Here is a 20,950-nt window from a genome sequence, read left to right as displayed (position 1 = left end):
CTTCTGCTGCCCTAGACTCAATGGTTCTTTGCCATGCAAGCAGCAAGAAATCCTGCTCTGATGCATGGCCCACATGTCAGGACACCCCAGGGCCCTGGGCTGGGCTGGCACAGGCAGCCTGACCTGCTCTCTTCTGCATGATGGGGCTCCAGATGAGGCAGCTTCAAGCTCTTGGAGCAAACCAGCCGCCTGCTCCTGGCATCAGTGCTGTGTGGCACCTGCAAACACACCTCACCTTCATCTGGGCAAAACTGCAGCAAGGAGCATCATCTCCCACTGTTCCAGACAGCTCTTTGGAGAGGTCCCCCACTGTTCCATCCCCCTACATCCCCTCTAGCCACTGCCCCAAGGACAGTGGAGCTGCTGGTGAGTGCAGGTCAGAGCGTGGGACAGACAGACCTACAGCCCTGGGCACTGTCACTCCAGCAAACAGCTCCTGAGCTCCTCACTCCCTTCTCCCCAGTTGCACCCTGACTTTCCAGTCACAGCTGGGTTTAGCAGCCAGCACAGACACACAGAGTCCTTTATCTGGGGTTATATTTCAGCGTCCCAAAGTCTGGAGCCCTTGAAGTGCTGATTGGGTACTCCTGCCTCCCTATTTATATCCCTCTGCCCTGCTGGAGCCAGCTTTGCCTTCTCCTGCCCTGCTATCTCACAAAAAACACTGTTACAAAACAAGCACAGGTCCCGGAGCTATGAACAGGTCTTTATTTGTTGAGGTTTCTCCCCCCCCCTCTCCGCTTCTTCCCTTTGAATGAAATTCCTGCCAGCTCTAAGAGAGAGAGAGGGGAAGAGTAGAAAGTTTAACTCCTCCCATTGAAGCGTCTCACGCCCCTGCCCAGCCCTTGAAACCCAATAACCAAGATCATTCAACAATGCCTCCCCTTCCCTGGCTGCATCCTCCCCGCTCTCGGACCTGCCGGAGGTGCTGTGCGCGGGGCATCGGGAGCGCTGCCCTCCGTCCCGCACAGCCCCGCGGCCGCAGCGAGCCCACCGCATCCCCCGAGCTCCCCGCCGCATCCCCCGAGCTCCTCACCGCATCCCCCGAGCTCCCCGCCGCATCCCCGCAGCTCCCCGCCGCATCCCCGCAGCTCCCCGCCGCATCCCCGGAGCTCCCTGCAGCATCCCCGGAGCTCCCCACCGCATCCCCCGAGCTCCCCGCCGCATCCCCGCAGCTCCCCTCCGCACCCCTCGAGCTCCCCTCCGCATCCCCGGAGCTCCCTGCAGCATCCCCGGAGCTCCCCACCGCATCCCCCGAGCTCCCCACCGCATCCCCCGAGCTCCCATCTGCATCCCCCGAGCTCCCCGCAGCATCCCCGCAGCTCCCTGCAGCATCCCCCGAGCTCCCCGCAGCACCGAGGATGGACACACTCTTCTTCTGGGGCATCCTGCTGCTCTTCTCTGCCTCCTGCGCTGCGCCCTCGTGCCCAGCGCAGTGCCACTGCGAGGAGGATGGCATCATGCTCTCGGTGGACTGCTCCGAGCTGGGACTTTCCGAGGTCCCTGCCGACCTCAGCCCCCTCACAGCTTACCTGTAAGTACCTCCCTGGCTGCTTCTCTTGCGACGCTTCCCCAGGACCCCTTCTCTTGGAAGCCTGTGGCACGTTTTCCTGACATTAGATTCCCTCTGGATAATTAGAAACAAAACAAACCAACACCAAGAGAAGGCAGTTGTGAGGGCAGGAGCTGAGCAGCCCCCTCCTCCCCCTGCAAACCCTGTTTATGTTCCATGTTATGCATGCTTTGCTGCTTGATTACAGGGGATCAGAGGAGCTCATTTGCCGGGTAGATTCTGATTGTCTGAGAACATAATGGAGTATTTATACTGAGCAATTAGTGCAAAGTGCTCTGGGATCCTTCTGTCAAACATTTCAATAGCTGGCATCACTCATGCCTTTTGGGGGTTTGGGTTGAGCTGGCCACCAGCAGTGACCAAGCTGCCTCTTTTAAATTGATAGTAAGTCTTAGAAGAGGTGAGGGGGCTGTGAGAGGCTCAGCTGGGCTGGGGGTTTGGGTTTGGGTTCTTTAACCAAACAATTCTTACTTATCTGTTTCCCATCCTTTCTGGCATTCACACTCCAAAGGGTTAAACTGCTGCAGGCTTCTGGTGAGTTCTGTTTCTAGCCCCAGAGATGCTCTCAGTGGTGCCATGACTGAGGGTGTCCTCAGGATGAGTAAAGGACTCCACGGAGGGATCTCAGGGGAAAGGAAACACCTCTCTCAGGGAGACAAGTTTGCCTTGGCATGCCCAGAGGAAGATGCTTGGTCTGTCTATTCCCAGAAAGTGCTGTGGCCACCAACTTTGGCTGTGTGGCAGATGGGCTGGTGGTATCAGGACATTGGCTTTCCCAGTTAGGGATGCAGCTGAAGTGTGTCCCACAGGCCTTGAGGAGAACTGGCAGCTCCCAGAGAGTGCTGGGGACGTTCACCTTATGCTCCTTGTGCTGAGAGGGGACTGTGTTCAGTGGCACATGGGGCAGTGTGGCTGGTTTTCAGGTGTTCCTGGGTTGTCCTGAGATGCAGTTACTCAGGTGTTAAAGATAATCACTTACACCCCTCTATGTGGGGCTGGGCAAAGCCAGGTTAAATCTACCACAGGTAGGCAAGAGCTTCTATGTTTGTTCTGCTTGCCTGAGGAGTGCAGTGCCTCATTTTGTGCCGGTCAGCAGATGGTTAGAGCTGTACTGAGAAAGAAATACAACAGGAAAGGATGATTTTTCGCTGGAAAGCATGAAAAGTGAGAGAAAGGTGTAATGCAGCCTGTTATTTCCCTGGGAGAGGGAGCCCCAGAGCACTTGTCACGGGAGGTGTGTCCCGCACAGAGCTCTCCCCTCTGCACATGCCCCGGGGCTGCTTGGAGTCGGCTGCCTGGGAGTGAAAAAGTCACTACGGCTCTTGTGCATGTCTTGCTGGAGGTGCTTACATGGGCTGTAAGCGTGGGAGGCTGCAGAGCTTTGCATCCGATCCTCCGGCGAGGACGAGCAGCAGCCCCATCCCGCACCCGCTCCGCCTGTGCAGCCGTCACGATGCGGGGCAGCCGCGGCTCCAGCTCTGCAGAGATCATCCCTGTCCCTTGAGCTGAGAGCCCCACTGACCGAACCGAGGGGCATCTCGATGGTGAACACCTCTCATTGCCACATCCACCCCGACGGCATGGTCAGAGAGCGGACTTGGAGCCCCGGGCTACGGACCATAGCAGGCGAGGGCTGAAGGATGCTCTTGCCCGGGTGCCTCTGCAGCTGTCGGGTCGCACAGGGACTGGTTCCTGGGGACAGCCGTGCTCCGGGGGCCACCGTGGCCGCTGCACCGACGGCTGCTGCTCGCGCGATGGCGCCGGTGCCGTGTGCCGGGATGCGGCGGGGCCATCCCCCCCTTCATCCCCACCCCCCCTTCATCCCCATCCCTCCCTCCATCCTCCCCCTTCATCCCCACCCTCCCTTCATCCCCATCCCTCCCTCCATCCTCTCCCTTCATCCCCACCCTCCCTTCATCCCCACCCTCCCTTCATCCCCATCCCTCCCTCCACCTCCCCTTCATCCCCATCCCCCCCTTCATCCCCACCCTCCCTTCATCCCCATCCCTCCCTCCATCCTCCCCCTTCATCCCCACCCTCCCTTCATCCCCATCCCTCCCTCCATCCTCCCCCTTCATCCCCATCCCTCCCTTCATCCCCATCCCTCCCTCCACCCCCCCTTCATCCCCATCCCTCTCTCCATCCCCCCTTTCCTCCTTGGGCCACCTCGGGCAGGAGACACCCTGCCCACACACCCTCCTGGGGCAAAACACTTGGGCATTGAGCCAGGGAGGTGTTGGGGGGTCAGGAGTTTTCCTTCTCCCCTTCAAGATGAACTTAATGGGGAGGGAAAAGCAGCACATTTGCTGCCTCCCTGCTAAATGCTGCTGGGGAGTTAACAAGGGAGATAGAGGGGTCAGAAGGCAGAATGAACTGGGAACTGCTGGAGGACTGGAGAGCTGGGGTTTCTCTCTGTTTCTGTCACTTGCCTTCATGTGAGGTTAGTGTCTGGGTGCAGTCAGGGCTGGATTTCAAAGCTAATCAGCATAAATGTTGTGGAGAGTGTGGATATTTGAGAGAGAGCTAAAAGATGATGGGAATTTGGGCTTTAAATCCCCATCCAGCTATGTTAAATGGCTGCATGGATTGGAGTGTTGCAATGCTGAAATTAAGCCCTGTCATGGCAATGAGGAGTATGGAGCTTCTGAAGGGCAGCTGCTCCCAAAACTTTCCACCTCCTTTACTCTGAGCCCTGTCTTCTGAGCAAATCACTGGTGCTGCCTGCTGAAAGGAAAAGCCAGGACTCCCTCAGGTGCAAAAGAAAGGATCCTCATTATAACCTCAGATTAGACACTGCCTCACCACTAATGAGCTCCCATTTGTGCCCCATCCTGACGATGCTGTGCCTCCAACAACCCTCTCCTTGCTCACTCTCACACCTCCCTGGACTTGGACCTGATCTCACACATCCAAACCCAAACTTTTCCAATGGAGGCATCACTGATGAGCTTGTAGCTGTGGTCAGGGAGATGAGAGAGGAGCAAGACACCTCTTCCCAGGCTGTCTCTCCTGTAGATATGAAGATATGCTGGTGTCTTGTTGGCAGCCCTGGAGAGAGCCAGGAAGACAGCTCAGCTGGGAGTTGTCTGTGCTAGGTGACAGGTCCTGGAAAGGCAGCAAAGACCCTGAGGCACAAGATGGGAGATAAGGTCATTGGGCTCTTGCTGTTCACAGCAGGATTTGGAGGAAGAAAGAGCAGCAGAGAGTCTGTCTGCTCCTGGATATCACCAGGCATCTCAAGAGGCTGCCCAGACAGAAAGCTGCTCATCCCTCATGCTGTTTCCACTGAGGAGAACGGCACTGAGAGCTCTCAGGTCTCTTCTCATCTTGCAGAGACATTTTGAGCCATTGCCTGGAATTTGGCATCCCACTGGGAGTCTGAGTCACCCATTCTGTCCCCTGAGCTGCCCCCTGGGATCAGGTGCCACATGGGCCCATGACAGGGATGTGGAAGAGGGAGGGATGTCCTCACATGCAGTTGGGCAGACACTTCCCTGGTCACACAATGCTGTACCCTGTGCAGGGAAAGAGCAAGAGGAAGGTGCCTCTTTCTTGACATTTGCCCTTTCTAAGCACCCAGAAAACTCTGGGTAGATGAGGCAGCATTGAAAGCAACTCCAGAGCTGCAGCTGACACTCAGAGCAATGCTGAAGGCAGCTCCCCTCAGCCCAACCCTCCCTAACTCTCTGCCCAGTCTCCCCCTCTGCAGCACCCCCTTGGGGAAAAAGGAAGACAGCCCCCACTACAGCTCCCCTAAGATGGGAGCACCCCAAGAGCTGCCAGAGGAGCCAGGCACCAGTAGAAAGGAGTGATGTCTGCCTCACAGAAGCCCTGTCAGGGACTGCAGCTGTGGGAGGGTGTCAGGATGGAAGGGGTGGTTATTGTTCTGTACCAAACATTGACATCTTGGCTCTTTGCTCTGGGTTCAGTGGAAATACTGAAGTCTAAACTTCCAATGAGGTGAAACCCTCAGGTTCATGACAGCTCTTCCTGTCTCCTGCCTCAGCATCTCTCAGCCCCTTTCTCTGTCATGAGCTCTGCTCCCTTTTACCTCTTGGTCTGAACTTTGGGTCCAGCGGTGTTTTGCTTTACTTGGCTGCTGTCATCCCATGTGAGTACTGCTGGGATTCAGGGGATGCTGTGCTCTCTGCAGAGCAGCTGGTCCATGAGCAAGGGTTGCAGCTCCCAAATGCTTCCATCTACAGCAGGCACTGCTGTGGCTTTAGTACCACAAGCCATGGCTGAGACCTCAGGGCTGTTGGGAAGCATCAGCAGAGTGTCTGGGGTGCTGGATGTGAGCAGACATCCCCTTCTTGGTGGGGAACTGCCTGAGTAGGGCTGCAGGATGTGAGACACAGGATCTGTCCCATCCCAAAGCCAGGTGTCTAGATCTCTTTGGGAGAGGAAGCAGCCAGATCTTCCCTGCACTTGCCTCTCAGCTGGCAGCAGGAAGGGTGCAGGTGCACAGGCAGGAGCAGGATGGGGAGGGCAGTGCAGTGGCCAGGGAAAACGTTGGGGACTGAGCTGTGCTCTGGAGGTGGGGAGCTGCGGATGACTGTCCCCTCCCTCCTCCTTCACTCTGCAACCTGCAGCCAGGGCAGTTTGCTTGGGGCTGGAGGAGCCCAGTCCCTCCCACTGGTGACCTGAGGGATGCCCCAGTTCTGGTGCAGACCATGGGAGGGAGTGAGGCTGGTGGGAGCAGGCAGGGAGGGAGCTGCTGCTCACCTGCCACGTGCTCTGGCCCCCAGTCCCAGCAGCCTGCTCCTGAGCCTCAGCAGCCTGCTCCTCACTCACATCCCACCCCACTTTGCCTCTCCATCGTGCCCCAGAGCACCGGCCACAGCAGAGCCTGGCTCCCTGTAAGGTTGTCGTGCGCTTCCACTGCAAATACCTTCCTCCATCCTCCCCCCTCTCCTCCCTGCCCACCCCCTAGGCTAAGTAATATGCCACAGCCTCCCCTCTCTCCCTCCCTTCCTTGAAGAATAAGCTCATAAATCTGCCTAGGGCAATGAAAACACTGAGCTCACGGCCCTCAGATCTGTGCGGGAGGAGCTCGAGCTGGCGATTAAAGGAGTTTAGGGTTTTCTTTGAAAAGCTCTTTGATTCTGGTAGAGGGTCTGGTGCCAAAAGGCAGCAATGGAGCTGCAAATGCCTCTCCCCCTCTGCACCTGCCTGGGTCAGGGAGCAGCAGGAGGGTGGAGGAGGGAAAGGGAAGCGCAGCATTTCCCAGCTCGCTGTGCAGGGGCTGAGGGACCCCCGTCACTCCCTCGCAGGGTGCAGCACCCTCTGCCAAGAGCTGAGCCCAGACACTTTGGCTGGGGTGACTAAATGCCTCCACTGCTGCTGCTCCCCTAGGTCCATCTTTGGAGGAGCAAGGCTTCTTGTCACTTTCCTGCACCCCAGTGAAACAGCCCTGGGTGGGGAAAGGGTCCTGCCCAGGGTCAGGGGGGCAGAGGGGAGCTGGGATCATCACAGCACTACCTTGAAAAGTAGTGGGGAAGGGATAAGAAAGGACTGGCAGGGCTGGGAGGAGCCTAAGGTCTTGGAGAAGGACTTGAGTTTGGGAGGGGCTGAAGACACATCAGAAACAGCCTTCACAAAGATAAGCAGGACCAAGCACAAGCATCAAGACAAAACAGAGCCAGGTTCCAGCCTGAGTGGAGGCAGGAGCTGTGTCAGTGAGAGGGGGCAAAGGGAGGCCACAGTCAAGCTTAGGTGGTACCTCCAGCCTTGCAGGGATGCAGCAAGGATCCAGGAAGGGACAGCACCAAACCTTTCCCAGATCCACCAGCACAAGCTTTGCTGACAGTGACAAAGCAGGGCAGCTCTCCAGCAGCCTCCTCCCCTCCATGGTATGGCCCGTGGTATCAGCAGCTCTCCATCTCCTTTTGCCTTGTTTGCAACCCTTCCTGGAGCTGTTTAAACCTCTTTGAAGGATTTAGCAGTGAAAAGCAGGGCCCAGGGGAGTGGAGAGAGTCAGACACAGCTGTGGGCAGGATCTGCTCAAGGAACCTGCTGCCTCTTCTTGGGAGCAACCACAGGTCCCACTCCAAGGAGACCCTGGTGAGAACAAACTCCCTTGGGGAAGTTTTCAGCACTGAGCATCCCCTGGGGCACTGATTAGTGACATTCCTCTTCATTCAAAGGGAAGGCCAAGCCCAAGCCCCACGTGTGATCCTGGCAGGGCTGCATGTGCTGTGCTGGGAACCTCTGGCATGGCAGAGGGGTGGAAATGTGCCTTTTGGAACATAAGGAGAAGTTCTGGTTGCAGGGAATAATCTCTGCAGTTTTGCTTTGCCCCCGTTCCTGCAGCTGCACCCCTGGGTGAGCTGACAGGCTTGTTCTGGCTTCCCAGGCAGCACTGGGAACCCATCTCACTGTGGACATGAAAAGGCTGCTGCTCAGTCAGCATCTCCCAAAGGAAGGTGAGGTGCAGAGTCACTGCATCCCAAGGCTTCCTTCTCCTCTGTACACAGGGGCACAAGAGCTGTCAGGTGTTGTCCCAAGGTTCTGTTCCATGTCTGGGAGGTCAGAGACATCCCTTTAGGGTCAGGTGTGTTATGTTTGCAGAGCCAGAGGTATCACAACCAAGACAAGACCTTGCTTACAGGTGACTTTTAACAAGGCTTGATTATAGCAAGACTTTTCTTTTTGCACTGCTCCTCTATGAGCTCCCAAAATTACTGAGGTGCTGGTTGCACAGGGTGGCTTTCCATGTGCTCTGGCTTCCTGGGGCAGCTCCTCTGTACACACTGTCTTAAACTTCAGCTCAGGGCCAAAACAGCAGGTTCCTGTGCTGCAGGTTGTGTTTGCAGCTGCAGTCCTGCACAGGGAAGTGCCTGTCAGGGAAGGTATTCTTGTGCTTTCATGTGGTGTAAAACAGCAAAAGATTTATTAGTGACAAAAGTATGAATGCTGGGAGCCTTGATTTATTGAAGACAGGGGAGAGGAAACGTGTTGCAGCCCATGCTGGTTAGCGTGGTGTGTCTGAGGTGAGCTGGGAAAGCTGCCCTGCTCCTCTCAGGTGTCCTGGCTCAGCTGGTGCTACCATGAGGCAGCTCCATTCCTTTTGCAGGGGATGACATTCCACTGGCTGTCTTGCAGGTGCTTTGAGGAAAGGGCTTCTCCTAGATGGAGAGAGACAATGACACAGACTCTGAGGAGCAGGGAGGTGCCCCCTGAGCTTTGGCTCCCTTGTATGGTGGAGGTGGGAGGTACAGAGGACTGGAGTGCAGCATGAGGAACCTGCACTGTTTGCTAGCTCTGTCCCAGCCTCATGGTTTACCCCCAACAAGTTCTCTCCTTCTCCTATGCCTCAGACTCCCTATCTTTTAAGCACCACTAATAAACCTCTCTCTAATGCTCTTTGAGATGAGCTGATTAAAACAGTGCTGTCGAAGAGCTGGAGACTCTCAGCACTTCTCAGCCACATGTCTGGACCTCTCAGGCTCAAATCCCTTTTAAAAGTTCATTAAAAAATTCTTGAGCTTTACATTTGTTGAGCCACAACATGAAGGAGAACAAACCCAAACTGCCAGGGCTGCAGCCTGCCTTTCATGTCCTCTGACCTCATCACTCCCTGCTCCTGGACTCAGCCACAGGTCAGTGCAGCTACTGAAAGGCTCCTCTGGAGCTGTGTCCAGCAGCTCTCCAAAAGCTCATGGGCAGCACTGGGGAGCTCTACAGAGGATGTGGATCCAGCTGGGAACCTGCAGCCCAGCCCTCTTGTCCAGTACTTGTGTTTTCTGTAGGAAGCTGCCTTGCTTTTAGCACACTGAGAATCATGAACCACAGCATGGTGGGGGTTGGAAGGGACCTTCAGAGCTCATCCATCCAACCCCCCTGCAGAAGCAGCTCCCACCTAGATCAGGTCACACAGGGACATGTCCAGGTGGGTCTTGAAGAGCTCCAAGGAAGGAGCCTCCACACCCTCCCTGGGCAGCCTGGGCCAGGGCTTCTGGTGTGAATATATTGGGGTAAAAAGCAGCTACTTCAGCATTTGGCTACAGCAAAAGAAAAAGGAAGGGAAAGATTGGCTTGGCTTAAACAAATAGGGTTTTACTTTTCAGCTTTCCCTTGCAATTAAACCCAAACCAAACCATCTTTGCTCTGGGCATCCCTGGGATTGCTTTGCTTCATTTTTGAGGTACTTGACAATCTTTAAACTCTTAAAAAGGGGGAGAAGATCTTCCAGTGAGATGTTCCACCTCCTCCACTGCTGCTTTTGTCAGTAGAGCATCATTTTCCTGTGAATTTACTTTTGGCCAAAACACTGGGTGTTCTGCCTGAGCCAGGAAATCACTCAGCTGAGCTTCTGTCCTCACTTGTTCTTCACCTCAACATCACTCCTGTCTTTTCATCTTCACCTGTACAGACACACATGGGAGCATCCTCCTCATCCCAGGGCTGCACTGCCTTTCCAGGGAGATGAGAGAGTGTCTGGGAGAGGGGAGGAAAGAGTCCATGAAGGCTCCTTCCAGCTTCAGAGAGCTCCTCTGACTCTTCTGACTACCTCTGGCTATTGCCAAAGCACCTTTAAAACATCTCCATCCCGTTGGGCACCGTGACTGGGCTGGAGGGGAAATCCACATTCCCTTTGAAGTCTGGATGCTTGAGCAGTCTTAGAATTATAGGGCTGTAATATACAGGAATGTGTGGGGCTGTAATTGTGACTTAGATCCTTGGATGAAAGGTGCAATGTACATACAGAAGGTGTTATTATTATTATTGCTATTATGATTACTATTATTATTATGATAGGGCTGCAATATGTGGAGTGGAGATGAAAGCAGCACCAAAGAAAAAGGAATCCTGACATACAAAAAGTGTCTTAAGGAACTTTCAGCTTGGAATTAGGTTTTGTCTACATGGGGGAAGCAGAGCTGGCTGGCTCCCCTGCACTGCCAGCTCCAGGGCTTTTAGGGAACCAGCCTTGTACACAAGTGTGACTCCCAAATGCAGGCTGCACTGACTCTCAGGGGGTGTCTCCAGAAGAGTTTCTGCCACAAGAAAAAAATGACATCAGACATTTTCACCATTCCTCCTGAGCCATTCTGGTTGCTGCCAGGGAGGATTGTACCTGGGCAACAAGCAGCAGGAGCTGGGAGTAGTTGTGTAGCAAGAAAAGTAAGATAGAGTTGCCATTAGGGAAGGGTGGTGGGATGATTCCCATGGCTGGAGAGTGGCTACAGGCTTGCAGAAGGGAGAGGGAGGGAAGGAGAGGTCAGCCCTCTGTGTTAGGGACAGTCTTGGCTGTTTAGAGGTCAGTGGTGGTGATGACAGAGTGTTTCTGGGTAAGAACCAAGGGGAAGGGCAACAAGGGGGATGGGATGGGATGGGATGGGATGGGATGGGATGGGATGGGATGGGATGGGATGGGATGGGATGGGATGGGATGGGAGGAGTCTGTTGGAGACCCCTCAACCAGGATGAGGAGGCAGATGAAATACTCTTTAGGCAGCTGGGAAAACTCTTGGGATTGCTGGCACTTGTTCTCATGGGAGACTTCAACTTAGCAAATGTCTGCTGGGAACAGAACACAGCAGAGAGGAGACAGGCCAGGAGGCTGTGTGGAAGAGAATTTCCTTACACAGCTGCTGAGGGAGCCAGCGAGGGACGGTGCCTTGCAGGACCTGGTGTTGGTGAACAAAGGACTTGTGGAGGCTGTGATGGTTGGAGGCTGTCTTGGGCATGGTGACCACAAAATGACTGAGTTCCTGATCCTCTGAGGAGCAAGGAGGGGTTCAGCAGAACTGCCACCTTAGACTTTCCAAGGGCAGACTGATGTGTTTAGGAAGGTGCAGTCCTGAAGGGCAAAGGAGTCCAGGAAGGCTGGACATTCTTCAAGATGGAAATAGTGAGTGATCTAGTGCATCCTGACAAACAGGAGGAGCACTGGGGACCACTCTGTCCATCCCTGGGCAGGTCTCTGCTCAGTGCTGTGAATGCCAGGCTCTGGGACTCAGGTTGCCCCACGCTGTAGGATGCTGCTCTCCATCCACCTCTCTTCCTGTCCCTTTGCCCCATGGCCAAAGCTTTCTGACCAACACATCCCACACATGCTGTCTTCCTGGGAAATGTTGTATTCTTCTGGTCAAATGTTGCCACAGCCCACAGAGCTTATGAAAGCAGGCATGCAGCAGCAGGAGCAGGGCATCCACCAGAACCACAGGGGCAGGGAGCAAAGGCTGGCTCACAGCAGGGGCGATGAGTCAGGTCCATCCACAGCAGTTTGTCTCTTGCTAAACACCCACAAGCAAGGTCCAGCTCCTCAGCAGGAGGGTTCAGCTCCCCAACCTGGCCCTGTTCTTTCCCAATAGCACTGATAAGTGGAGCTTTGCCCTCAGCAGACCAAGGATGGTGATTTTCCACCCCTTCAGTGTGGTGGTGCAGCCAGGCACTGCAGCAGCAGCGTGTGCTGGGGACAGGAAAACTCTCCTTACTCACAAGAAAGGTTCTTGGTGTGCAGAGGTCACCCACTGGAGAATGAGACAAGGCAAGAGCTGCCATGCTCTAATATCTTGTGGCTTCCCAGTGACACATGTTGGATTCCTTCAGTGCTGCCCACCACAAATGCCCAGAGAAGGGGCCGTTTCCCACAGGTGGATCCTGGCAGCACTGGGCACTCAGACACTGTCATCTTGGGATCTTGCTGGCTTCTAGTTGTTGCTCATGCTGGTGCAACTTGTCTGGACAGGACAGATGATACTTTGGTGCATGAGCAGAGGGAGTGCCACTGAGTCACCTGCAGGGCATCTGATTTGCAGCCATGGCCCACGCACTTCGCTGCCTTTCTGCCAGGAGACAGGGCTGCAGGTGCTGGGGTCATCCCTTCACCCATCCCTAGCTACAGAGGCAGGGAGCAGGGCTGGCACTCAGGGCTTTCCACTGACAGCAGGCAAAGCTGCCCACATCTGGCACCTGCCAGGGAGCTGGGAGCAGAAGTGGTGGCAAGGGGAGTCCTTCACTGTGTTAGTTCCCTGCCTTGAGCTGTGGGGAGCAAAGAGTGAACAGCAGGAGCAGCCTGGTCATGGGGCAGGGAGGATCCCTGGGAGCTCTCTCGAGCTCAGAGCCCTGAAGGTTCCCTCTTGGCTGTCCCTTGGTGACTGTACTGACTTGGTGACTGTCCCTCAGGCACTGGGCAGATGATGGCCAGGACCCTGGAGACTCAGACCAGATGCATGTGAGGACACATTCCCACAGCAAGGAGGCTGCAGTCCCTTCTCCAAGTCAGAGTCCTGCCTGCCACCCCTGCTCTGTCCCCTCACAGCCCCACACAGTTCCCTCTAAGCAGGACCAGGGAAGGGGCAAGGCAGGAGCCTTGTCTGCTGCTGAAGCCACAAGCACAGGGAGGAGCTGAGTGAAACCAGCACTGGGCACTCAGGCATTGGTCTGGCACAGGGCTGCCAGAGGTGGGATGTTTGCACAAGCTCTGCTTGTGATTTCTCAATCTGGGAGAGCATCAGGGAACATGGGGCCTGCCCACAGCACTTGGCCATTGCCAGGCTAAACCTCCACAGTTTAAACACTCCTGGTAATTAATGAACCTTCCCATTAAGTGTCACAATGGAACAATTCATTACTCCTGACATGTGCAGGCTCTGCATTCCTCTGGCTCTGCTGCCTCCTCCAAGAAACAGATGAACCCACCTCATCTGCATTGTCTTTGGTGATTACTAATTCCAGGTACTGTTCTCCAGCTCCTTGGCATTTACCTACTTCTTAATCCTCCCCATCCCTCAGCTTCCAGGTACTGCAGCCAGCTGCATTTACACTGGCTCACATCTGTCAGAAAAGTCCCACTGTGAGTCTGGTGGGATGGATGTAAGGGCTGTTCCAGGCTCAGCACCTGCAGACAGAGCTGGACAGGCCTGGGTGAGCTGCTGGGTGCCACATTGTGGTTCTGGAGCAGGGTTTCCAAGCAGAACCACAACCTGTGACCATAGCAGAGAGCTGTGTCCCAGCAATAGTTTCCTTTCCTTCTACCTGGAGGGCAAGGTGCCCAGGGCAGAGCAAGGTCACCCATTACCAGTGTGCATCCAGTGGAAAAGGAATTCTGCTCTCACGCCATTCTGCACCCATCCCACATGGAGCTGGGACTGGTTCCTTACTGGTGAGGGAGGTGCAAGCCCTTGGGTGTGCTACCCCAACATGGGGGGCAGAGCCCTGCCAACCCCAGGCAGCACAGGACTTTGGCAGCCTCAAGATGAGGTGCATCTGCTTTAGCCCTCTGTACCCATCTCTGTCTCATCCAGGTTTATCCTGGAGACAACAAAATGAGTCAGTGCTGTGATTTCCTCAGTAGACCATGTTTGTGTCAGGGCTATTTCCCAGATGGGATTTTTCTTGGTGGGACTTACCTCTCTTGCTTGTGTTACTCTCCTGCTGACTACAGAGCATGGCTCCCTGGTTAATGCCTGTGCTCAGGGCAGAACATGACCCCCCCATGATCTTATTGAGCTTATCTCTGTGCAGGAGTTCCCCACAAAGGCAGCTTGGTGTTTGTCCTCTGCAAGGCTAAGCTTTGCTAGTAGAGACTTGCTGTAGGCAGCTGGCCTTTCCCTTTCCTCATTACCAATTGTTTTAAATGCCTCTAGTCTGGTCTTTATGAGAAGCTGGAAAGGGAAAGAAACCTCTAAGAAGCTATCTGGTGCTCTCAGTCTGTGCTGTGGGTGTCCACTGACAGGGCTTGAGGCTCTCCACTGAAGCAAGCACTGAAACCAGGGCAGAATGCAAACAGAGTCTTTTCATCCAGAAAGGAATAAGGTCTCTGGGGTAGGAAAAGGCTGGATTAGTGCTCAAAGCACGAAGCATTAAAGGATGCAAAGGCAGAGCTTTGAGGAGCTGTTGAGAGCAGAGTGTGGGAAGCTTTTGGGGTGACTGCATGCATCACCATTTATCACACAGGTACAAGGTGAGGAGTGGCTCTGCTCCAGGTAGCTCATCCATAGCAGCTGATTCTCTTGAACTCAGCCAACCAGCCACCAAAATTAGCCCATGTCAGGAGGAAGCTGTGGCTGAAAGGTCTTTAACTGAGCCAGCACAGCTCCTCCAGCACAATGAGAAACATCTGCTTTAACAACTGATGGGAAGGGTCTGTGTGTACTATGAATGGGACAACTATAAAAACCTGTTTAACACCTCCAGCTATTTCCTCAGCAACCAGGGTGTGATGGATCTCTACCTAAAGCACTCTGTGTGAGTCACACACTGAAGGGACATGTTTCTCTTCATGGCACTAGAAAGAGAATCCAAAGTCTAGCTCAGATGCAGACATGTGCATTGTAGGCACCTGACTGAGGTGATGAGACTCAAACATCCCTCTCTTTAATAAGACCAGGAATGGGGAGATCATTTGGTGAAGTCTTTAATTAATTGGTGATAAAAGCTAATGAAGCTCAGAAAGCACCAGAAGATAGAAGCTGTCTTTGGCGTGGCCAGGTCTGTGAGCTCTCAGAGTTCATTTCCATTGCCTCTGGGCTGGTGAAGCAGCCCAGGAGTTCAATAGAAAACCTTTCAGACTTTTGCCTCTCTAATTTGACTTATGAGTTTGTGACAAATGAAATCCCTTAGGACTCATTTCACAAGCTGCTCAGGTTGCTTCATGCCCTGTGAGAATCAAATCAATCACTCCAAGTCAGCCCAAAGTGTTACTGTAAGGGAACATCTCTCAAAAACATCATTAGAAAGGTTGCAAGGGAACTGCAGCATCAGACAGCCCAAAGAACAGGAGCAAATACTCCAAGTGTCTGTCTCTGGTCTACAGGATCACGTTCATTTTATCTTCTGAGGGTTCTCTTGGCAGCCTTCAGACGTCTCCCAGCTGCAGCTTTGTAAAGGCATCCTTTGCAATCTAATTTTCAAGATCAAGAGTAATGGATGTCTTTTCTCACAACTGCCTTACCTGATTTCCCAAACCTTGATGTATGATGGAAATAAGTTGCTCTGCTTGCACACAAAAGGGATGTGAGGACAGCTGAGGGATGTGCAAACCCTCTGGCTGGCTTTCAGAGGTGTTCTCCAATTGCTTTCATGCTGTCTCTGACAATGGACAAAGGAACCCAAATCTGCCCCCCAGGGCCAGTGTGGTCATCAGCCCAAAGGGGAGGGTGGAGGGCAGCAGCATTGTGTCTCCACAGCCAAGTCTTATATTGCCACAACAAGTGCTTGTTTTCCAACTCATGCAATGCCAATCACCTTTGCTCCTGAGATCCTGGCTGGGCTAAAGACTGTGCAGGGAAAGGCAGCCCCTCACCCCCCCCCAACATCACTGGTACATGGGGTGAGTGAGCCAGGCACAATTTAACAGCTAATTGCTTTTGCAGTGTAACAGCAGCCACTAATAACAGTATAACTAGAGCCAGCACACAAGAAGCAGGCAGTCTGACAGGCCAAAAGGTGGCAGAGATGAGAAGAGCTGCTCAAACACAGGAGCCATCACCATAACATGAAATAACTGTTGTTTCCTGAGATGAGATTGTCAGTCATAGAATGATTGACCTCAAAGCCATTCCTAACATGGCCAAATCTAGTAGATAAGATGAATAACACACTAAAAAAACCCCCATGACAGAAGCAGATAATACACAGCTCCTAAAGACATCCAAACTCAAAGCTGGTGACCTACTCACCATCCTGCTCACCCCATTGGTTAAACTGGCTCTGCTGTCTGGAAACTGCAAGGGGACAAATGCAACACTGACTTTTGTAAAGCCTTCAGGGGCACTGCAGGGAATCACAGACTCAAGCTCATCAGATGGAGCCAGAAGGATCAGAATTAGTAGATAAAATGATAAAGGGTAGATAGGGTAGGAGATAAAAAGAAGAGGGTCTGAGGAGAGGAAACCATGGAGTCTCCAGAAAGGCTCCAAGTTGAGCCCCCATCAAAATCCATCAGAGAAATCCAGTTGATGTGGATTGATGGCTGGTTGGGAGAGAGGAAATGAAAGAAAGCTCAGTGGGCATTTTCAGAGCAGAAGGTGGGAGGAACTGAGGACCAGAAGGGTACCACAGGAGCCTGTCCCTCTGCCAGATGACAGAGCTTTACCAGGAGAACAAAACAGACACCATTTGGTTTTGAGAAACCCAGGGACAAATTACTACTTGTGTGCACACAGCAGTGGGAGTGGAGGTTGTGACCATGGGAGAGTGGAGGTTGTGACCATGGGAGTGGAGGTTGTGACCATGGGAGAGTGGAGGTTGTGACCATGGGAGTGGAGGTTGTGACCATGGGAGAATGGAGGTTGTGACCATGGGAGAGTGGAGGTTGTGACCATGGGAGAGTGGAGGTTGTGACCATGGGAGTGGAGGTTGTGACCATGGGAGAATGGAGGTTGTGACCATGGGAGTGGAGGTTGTGACCATGGGAGAATGGAGGTTGTGACCATGGGAGTGGAGGTTGTGACCATGGGAGAGTGGAGGTTGTGACCATGGGAGAATGGAGGTTGTGACCATGGGAGAGTGGAGGTTGTGATCATGGGAGAATGGAGGTTGTGACCATGGGAGTGGAGGTTGTGACCATGGGAGAATGGAGGTTGTGACCATGGGAGTGGAGGTTGTGACCATGGGAGTGGAGGTTGTGACCATGGGAGAGTGGAGGTTGTGACCATGTGGAGGCAGCACAGGCAGATTGCTGAAGGCATCATCTTGGTCCTTGGGACAACCAACAAGGCAGTGTTCAGGAATGGGAGAGAAGCTGCACTGGATCTAGTCTCTGTAGTAACTCCACTGAAGTCCAAAGGGATGGCCAGAGGTCAGGACTGTCTCCTTCCCAAACTGCAGTGGAATACATAGTCTCATTGCTTCAGGATCCAGAGCTTAGAAAAGAGACAGCAAAAGCAATAGGAAGCAGATCTGTAATATCCATGAACTGGTTCTTTGCACTGGTCCTGAATCCCTTCTCTTGGTGCCTCCAGCAGGTCCTGCTTTACTGCCCCAGCCAGTTTCACATGCCTTTGCCTTGGGAGCTGAGGAAAATGCTCATTTTGCCAGGCTTTCCCTGCTGCCTCTGCTCAGAGCAGTTCCCACGCTGTGAAATGCTCTGCTGGATGAATTGTACTTCAGAAGGGGTTTTCAAGCCTGTTGTGGGTGCAGTGTGGGAACTGCTAGTGAAATGGTTATAAAACCATGGCCATGGCTGAACTGTTATAAACCATGGCCCCATCATGACAAGGACACAGTAGATTTGTCAGTTTCTACTACCTAAAGTGGAACTTTTAGTGTTCCAGCCCATGTCCACTACACCTGGACACTAGAGAAAATAGTGTCACCCCATCCTCTCAACACCCACCCTTCAGGTATTGATCAGCATTGGTAAGGGCCCTCCCTCAGCCTCCTCTTCTCCAGGCTGAACAGCCCCAGGTCTTTCCTCATCAGGAAGATGCTCCATCCCCTCAGCATCTTGGTGGCCCTGCACTGGCCTCTCTCCAGCAGTTCCCTGTCCCTCTGCAGCTGGGGAGCCCAGAACTGGCCCCAGGACTCCAGATGACGCCTCAGCAGAGCAGAGGGAGAGCAGAACCTCCCTCAACCTTCTGCCCACACTCTCTTGCTGCATCCCAGGATGCCTGGGGTGAAGTGACTGATGCCTTTGGTGCTGGAGTTCTCAAAAACCAGACCCATTGTGTTGACAGGTGCTGCTGATGCTACTTTCTTATGAAATCCAGGCTGTGCTGAGGGTGCTTCCAAGGAAGCTGAACTCCTCTGAAACCCTGCCTCTAAAACAAGCAGCTCCTGGCTGGTTTTCCCAGGCAAGTGCTGCACATGGACTCCTGCACAGGAGCCACTCCATGGGAGAGGGAAGTTTCTAGTTAAGGGTTTGGGGTTTTTTCTCTCTCCTTTAATGGAAAAATGCATTTTGTCCTCAAATTGAACATTTCCTTCAGAGCACAGTGCTGGTTGCCAGAATGGCTCAAGTTTCCACTGGGAAAGTTGAATCATGATGAATTGACTGGTGTCCTCCAGTGCTCAAAGCACTTGGCTGTGTCAAACAAAACCATTTTTGGACTTCACAGTGACATCAAACAGGATAATGGGGATAATGAGAAGCATCTGCTTGGACCTGCAGGTCAGATAATCCTCCTAAGAGTTTTCCTAATTGGATCCCCCCAAGAGTGATTGTGCTCTGATAAAGACATGAATGCTGGGGATTGGTTTTCTGTGTGGAAAATAGACATTTAAGGAAAGCAAATGTTGCATTTTGATCTTTGGGTTTGTTCTGTATATTGGGCATATTTGAGACAGCCTTGATCAGATTAACAGGCCTTTCACCAAGTCTTTTCTGAGTCTTTGTAGATGGGGCTGGACAAAGCAGAGGAAAATCCTAGAAGAACATATCAAACTGTTCTCACAAGATGAAAAACAGGAGCATTTATTCTCAGTTGAAGACAATGTGTTGTCTGAACTGACTGCAAGCAATTCAGTGTATTTAACTGTGTCAGTTGGAATGGAGAGCAACACATTCTGAGGGGCTCTGTGAAAGCAGAGCATTTGAATCTCTCCAGAGCTTTACAAGCTTTGCCTTCACAAATCATTGGCAAACCTGATGCTGCTTTGCCAAGCTTTGCACTGTCATTCCAGAAGCTTATTTGGCAAAGCAAATGTTAATCAAAAACCTTTTCACCCTCCCAGCAATGCATTCAGTGCTTTGATCCATCCTCTGCTGACTGAGTACCCCAGCACAGGGGAAGGAGGCAAAGAGTGCCCAGCACAGCCAGTGAGCAGAACTCTTGTCTCTTCTGAGCACTGGTGTGAACATGGGGTAGGGCAGAGATAGTCTGGGTAACTTGCCATGAATTTGCCATGTCTTAACACATCTGTTCAGACCTTCCCAGCATCACAGAATGGTTTAGGTTGGTAAAAACCTTTATCAGGTCCAGCTGCTCCCCAGACACTGCCACAGCCACCACTAAACCTCATCTCAGCCACAGAGCTCTGGAATCTCTGCAGGGTATCTCAACACAGAGCAACTCAAGGGTGACATTTTCATTTTGCTCCTCCTTAGACTCCTTTTGTCTATATCCAAAGCTGCCTGGTGCAACCCAGCATCAGTAACAGTTGCCTCTGGTGACAAGTGGTGGATGCTCAAAGGTCCTCTTGCCAAGATAATGGTGCTTTTGCAGGGCTCTGCATAGGTGGAGCATGGACAGAGCTGAAAGGTTACCAGCAAACATGGGAGAAGTTGTAGTATTTTTGGCAGGCAACTCAAAACCCTGGGTTTGCATGGGGGAATGCATTCTGTAAGCTGCCCAGCAGATGCAGATGGCACCCAGATGGTGCCAAGGCACTCCTTGGCTTTGACAAACATTCCTTGCAGCATGGCTGAAGGATGGCAGGCTGGTGAGGAGGGAAGAGGGAGATGTGTCAGGTATCAAACACTGGCTGAGTGGCCTCTGTTTGGTCTGGAGGTTGGTACCCAACAGCAGCTTCAAGTGTTGATGTCCCACCTCCAATCCTCACTGGGCATTGCAGGCTATCAGTGATTGTCTCTGCGAAGCCAAATCTCAGTGTCCCAGATCACTGTCTGGAAGATGGGTTGGCAAGGAACTGAGCAAGTGTTGATTACATGAGCAGAGAAGATGATTTGACAAGGAACTGAGCAAGTGTTGAGCAGAGAAGGCAGCATGTGCATGACTGGTGATGATGTCAAACCCTTACACTGCTTAGAGCTTGCAGGAAACAGCAGCTCCTGGAGTCACACAAAGTGAGACTCTTTCCTTTGAAAAAGATGCTTCCCAGGCCCCTGTAAAAGGCATATAAAAGCAACACAATATCCTTCATTCTTAACCCTTTGGCCCAAGCAAGCTGACAATATCCAGAGTCATGAAGGGCAGGTTTTGTTAGGATGAAAAGTAAATTATAGGAGCTGGGTGTATTCTTGATGTAATCTCATTTATTTACCAAGAACACAGGCTGAGGCCTGTTCCCTGTGCACTGCAGAACAAACACCACCAGCAGCCTTTCTCAGAAATCCCACACCTGCCCCTCCTTGCCCAGGAAGCCTTGTCTCCTGCCATGGAGCAGCTTCTCCCACACCAAGCTCCATCACTTGCAGCGTGACACCAGAACCTGATACTGCAAATCCTGCACCCACACAGCTTTCAGTCCCAGGTCCCTCTGGGGGAGTGGGGTAGCACCTACCAGGATGATGCTTTTGATAGCTGGTTCTTAAAACTGAGTTGGCTTTTGGAGACTGAATGGATGTGTTTGGAACCTCCATGGCAGCCATCACTGGAAGGGAACTGAGGGCACTGAGGTGTTTGCCTTGAAATGTTGATGTCTCTGTGAGATAAGTGGATGTGTGCGTCATTCTGCAGGCACATGGGGCACTGCAAGGTTGGAGATGGACATCTCTGGTGTTGAAAGCAAGACTGGAATTGCTTG

General features: G+C 52.9%; 1 protein-coding gene across 1 annotated transcript in view; it reads left to right on the top strand.

Annotated features, from left to right (window-relative positions):
• Positions 1–875: 875 nt before the first annotated feature.
• LGR6 (leucine rich repeat containing G protein-coupled receptor 6) overlaps positions 876–20,950 on the top strand; it is a 104,347-nt gene continuing 84,272 nt past the window's right edge. The window contains exon 1 of the mRNA XM_062013880.1: positions 876–1,534. Within this exon, the coding sequence (XP_061869864.1) occupies positions 876–1,534 (659 nt within the window). The remainder of the gene's footprint in view (positions 1,535–20,950) is intronic.

This window comes from Colius striatus, chromosome 22, assembly GCF_028858725.1.
Source record: "Colius striatus isolate bColStr4 chromosome 22, bColStr4.1.hap1, whole genome shotgun sequence".
NCBI lineage: Eukaryota > Metazoa > Chordata > Aves > Coliiformes > Coliidae > Colius > Colius striatus.
This window is presented reverse-complemented; position numbering and strand designations above follow the sequence as displayed.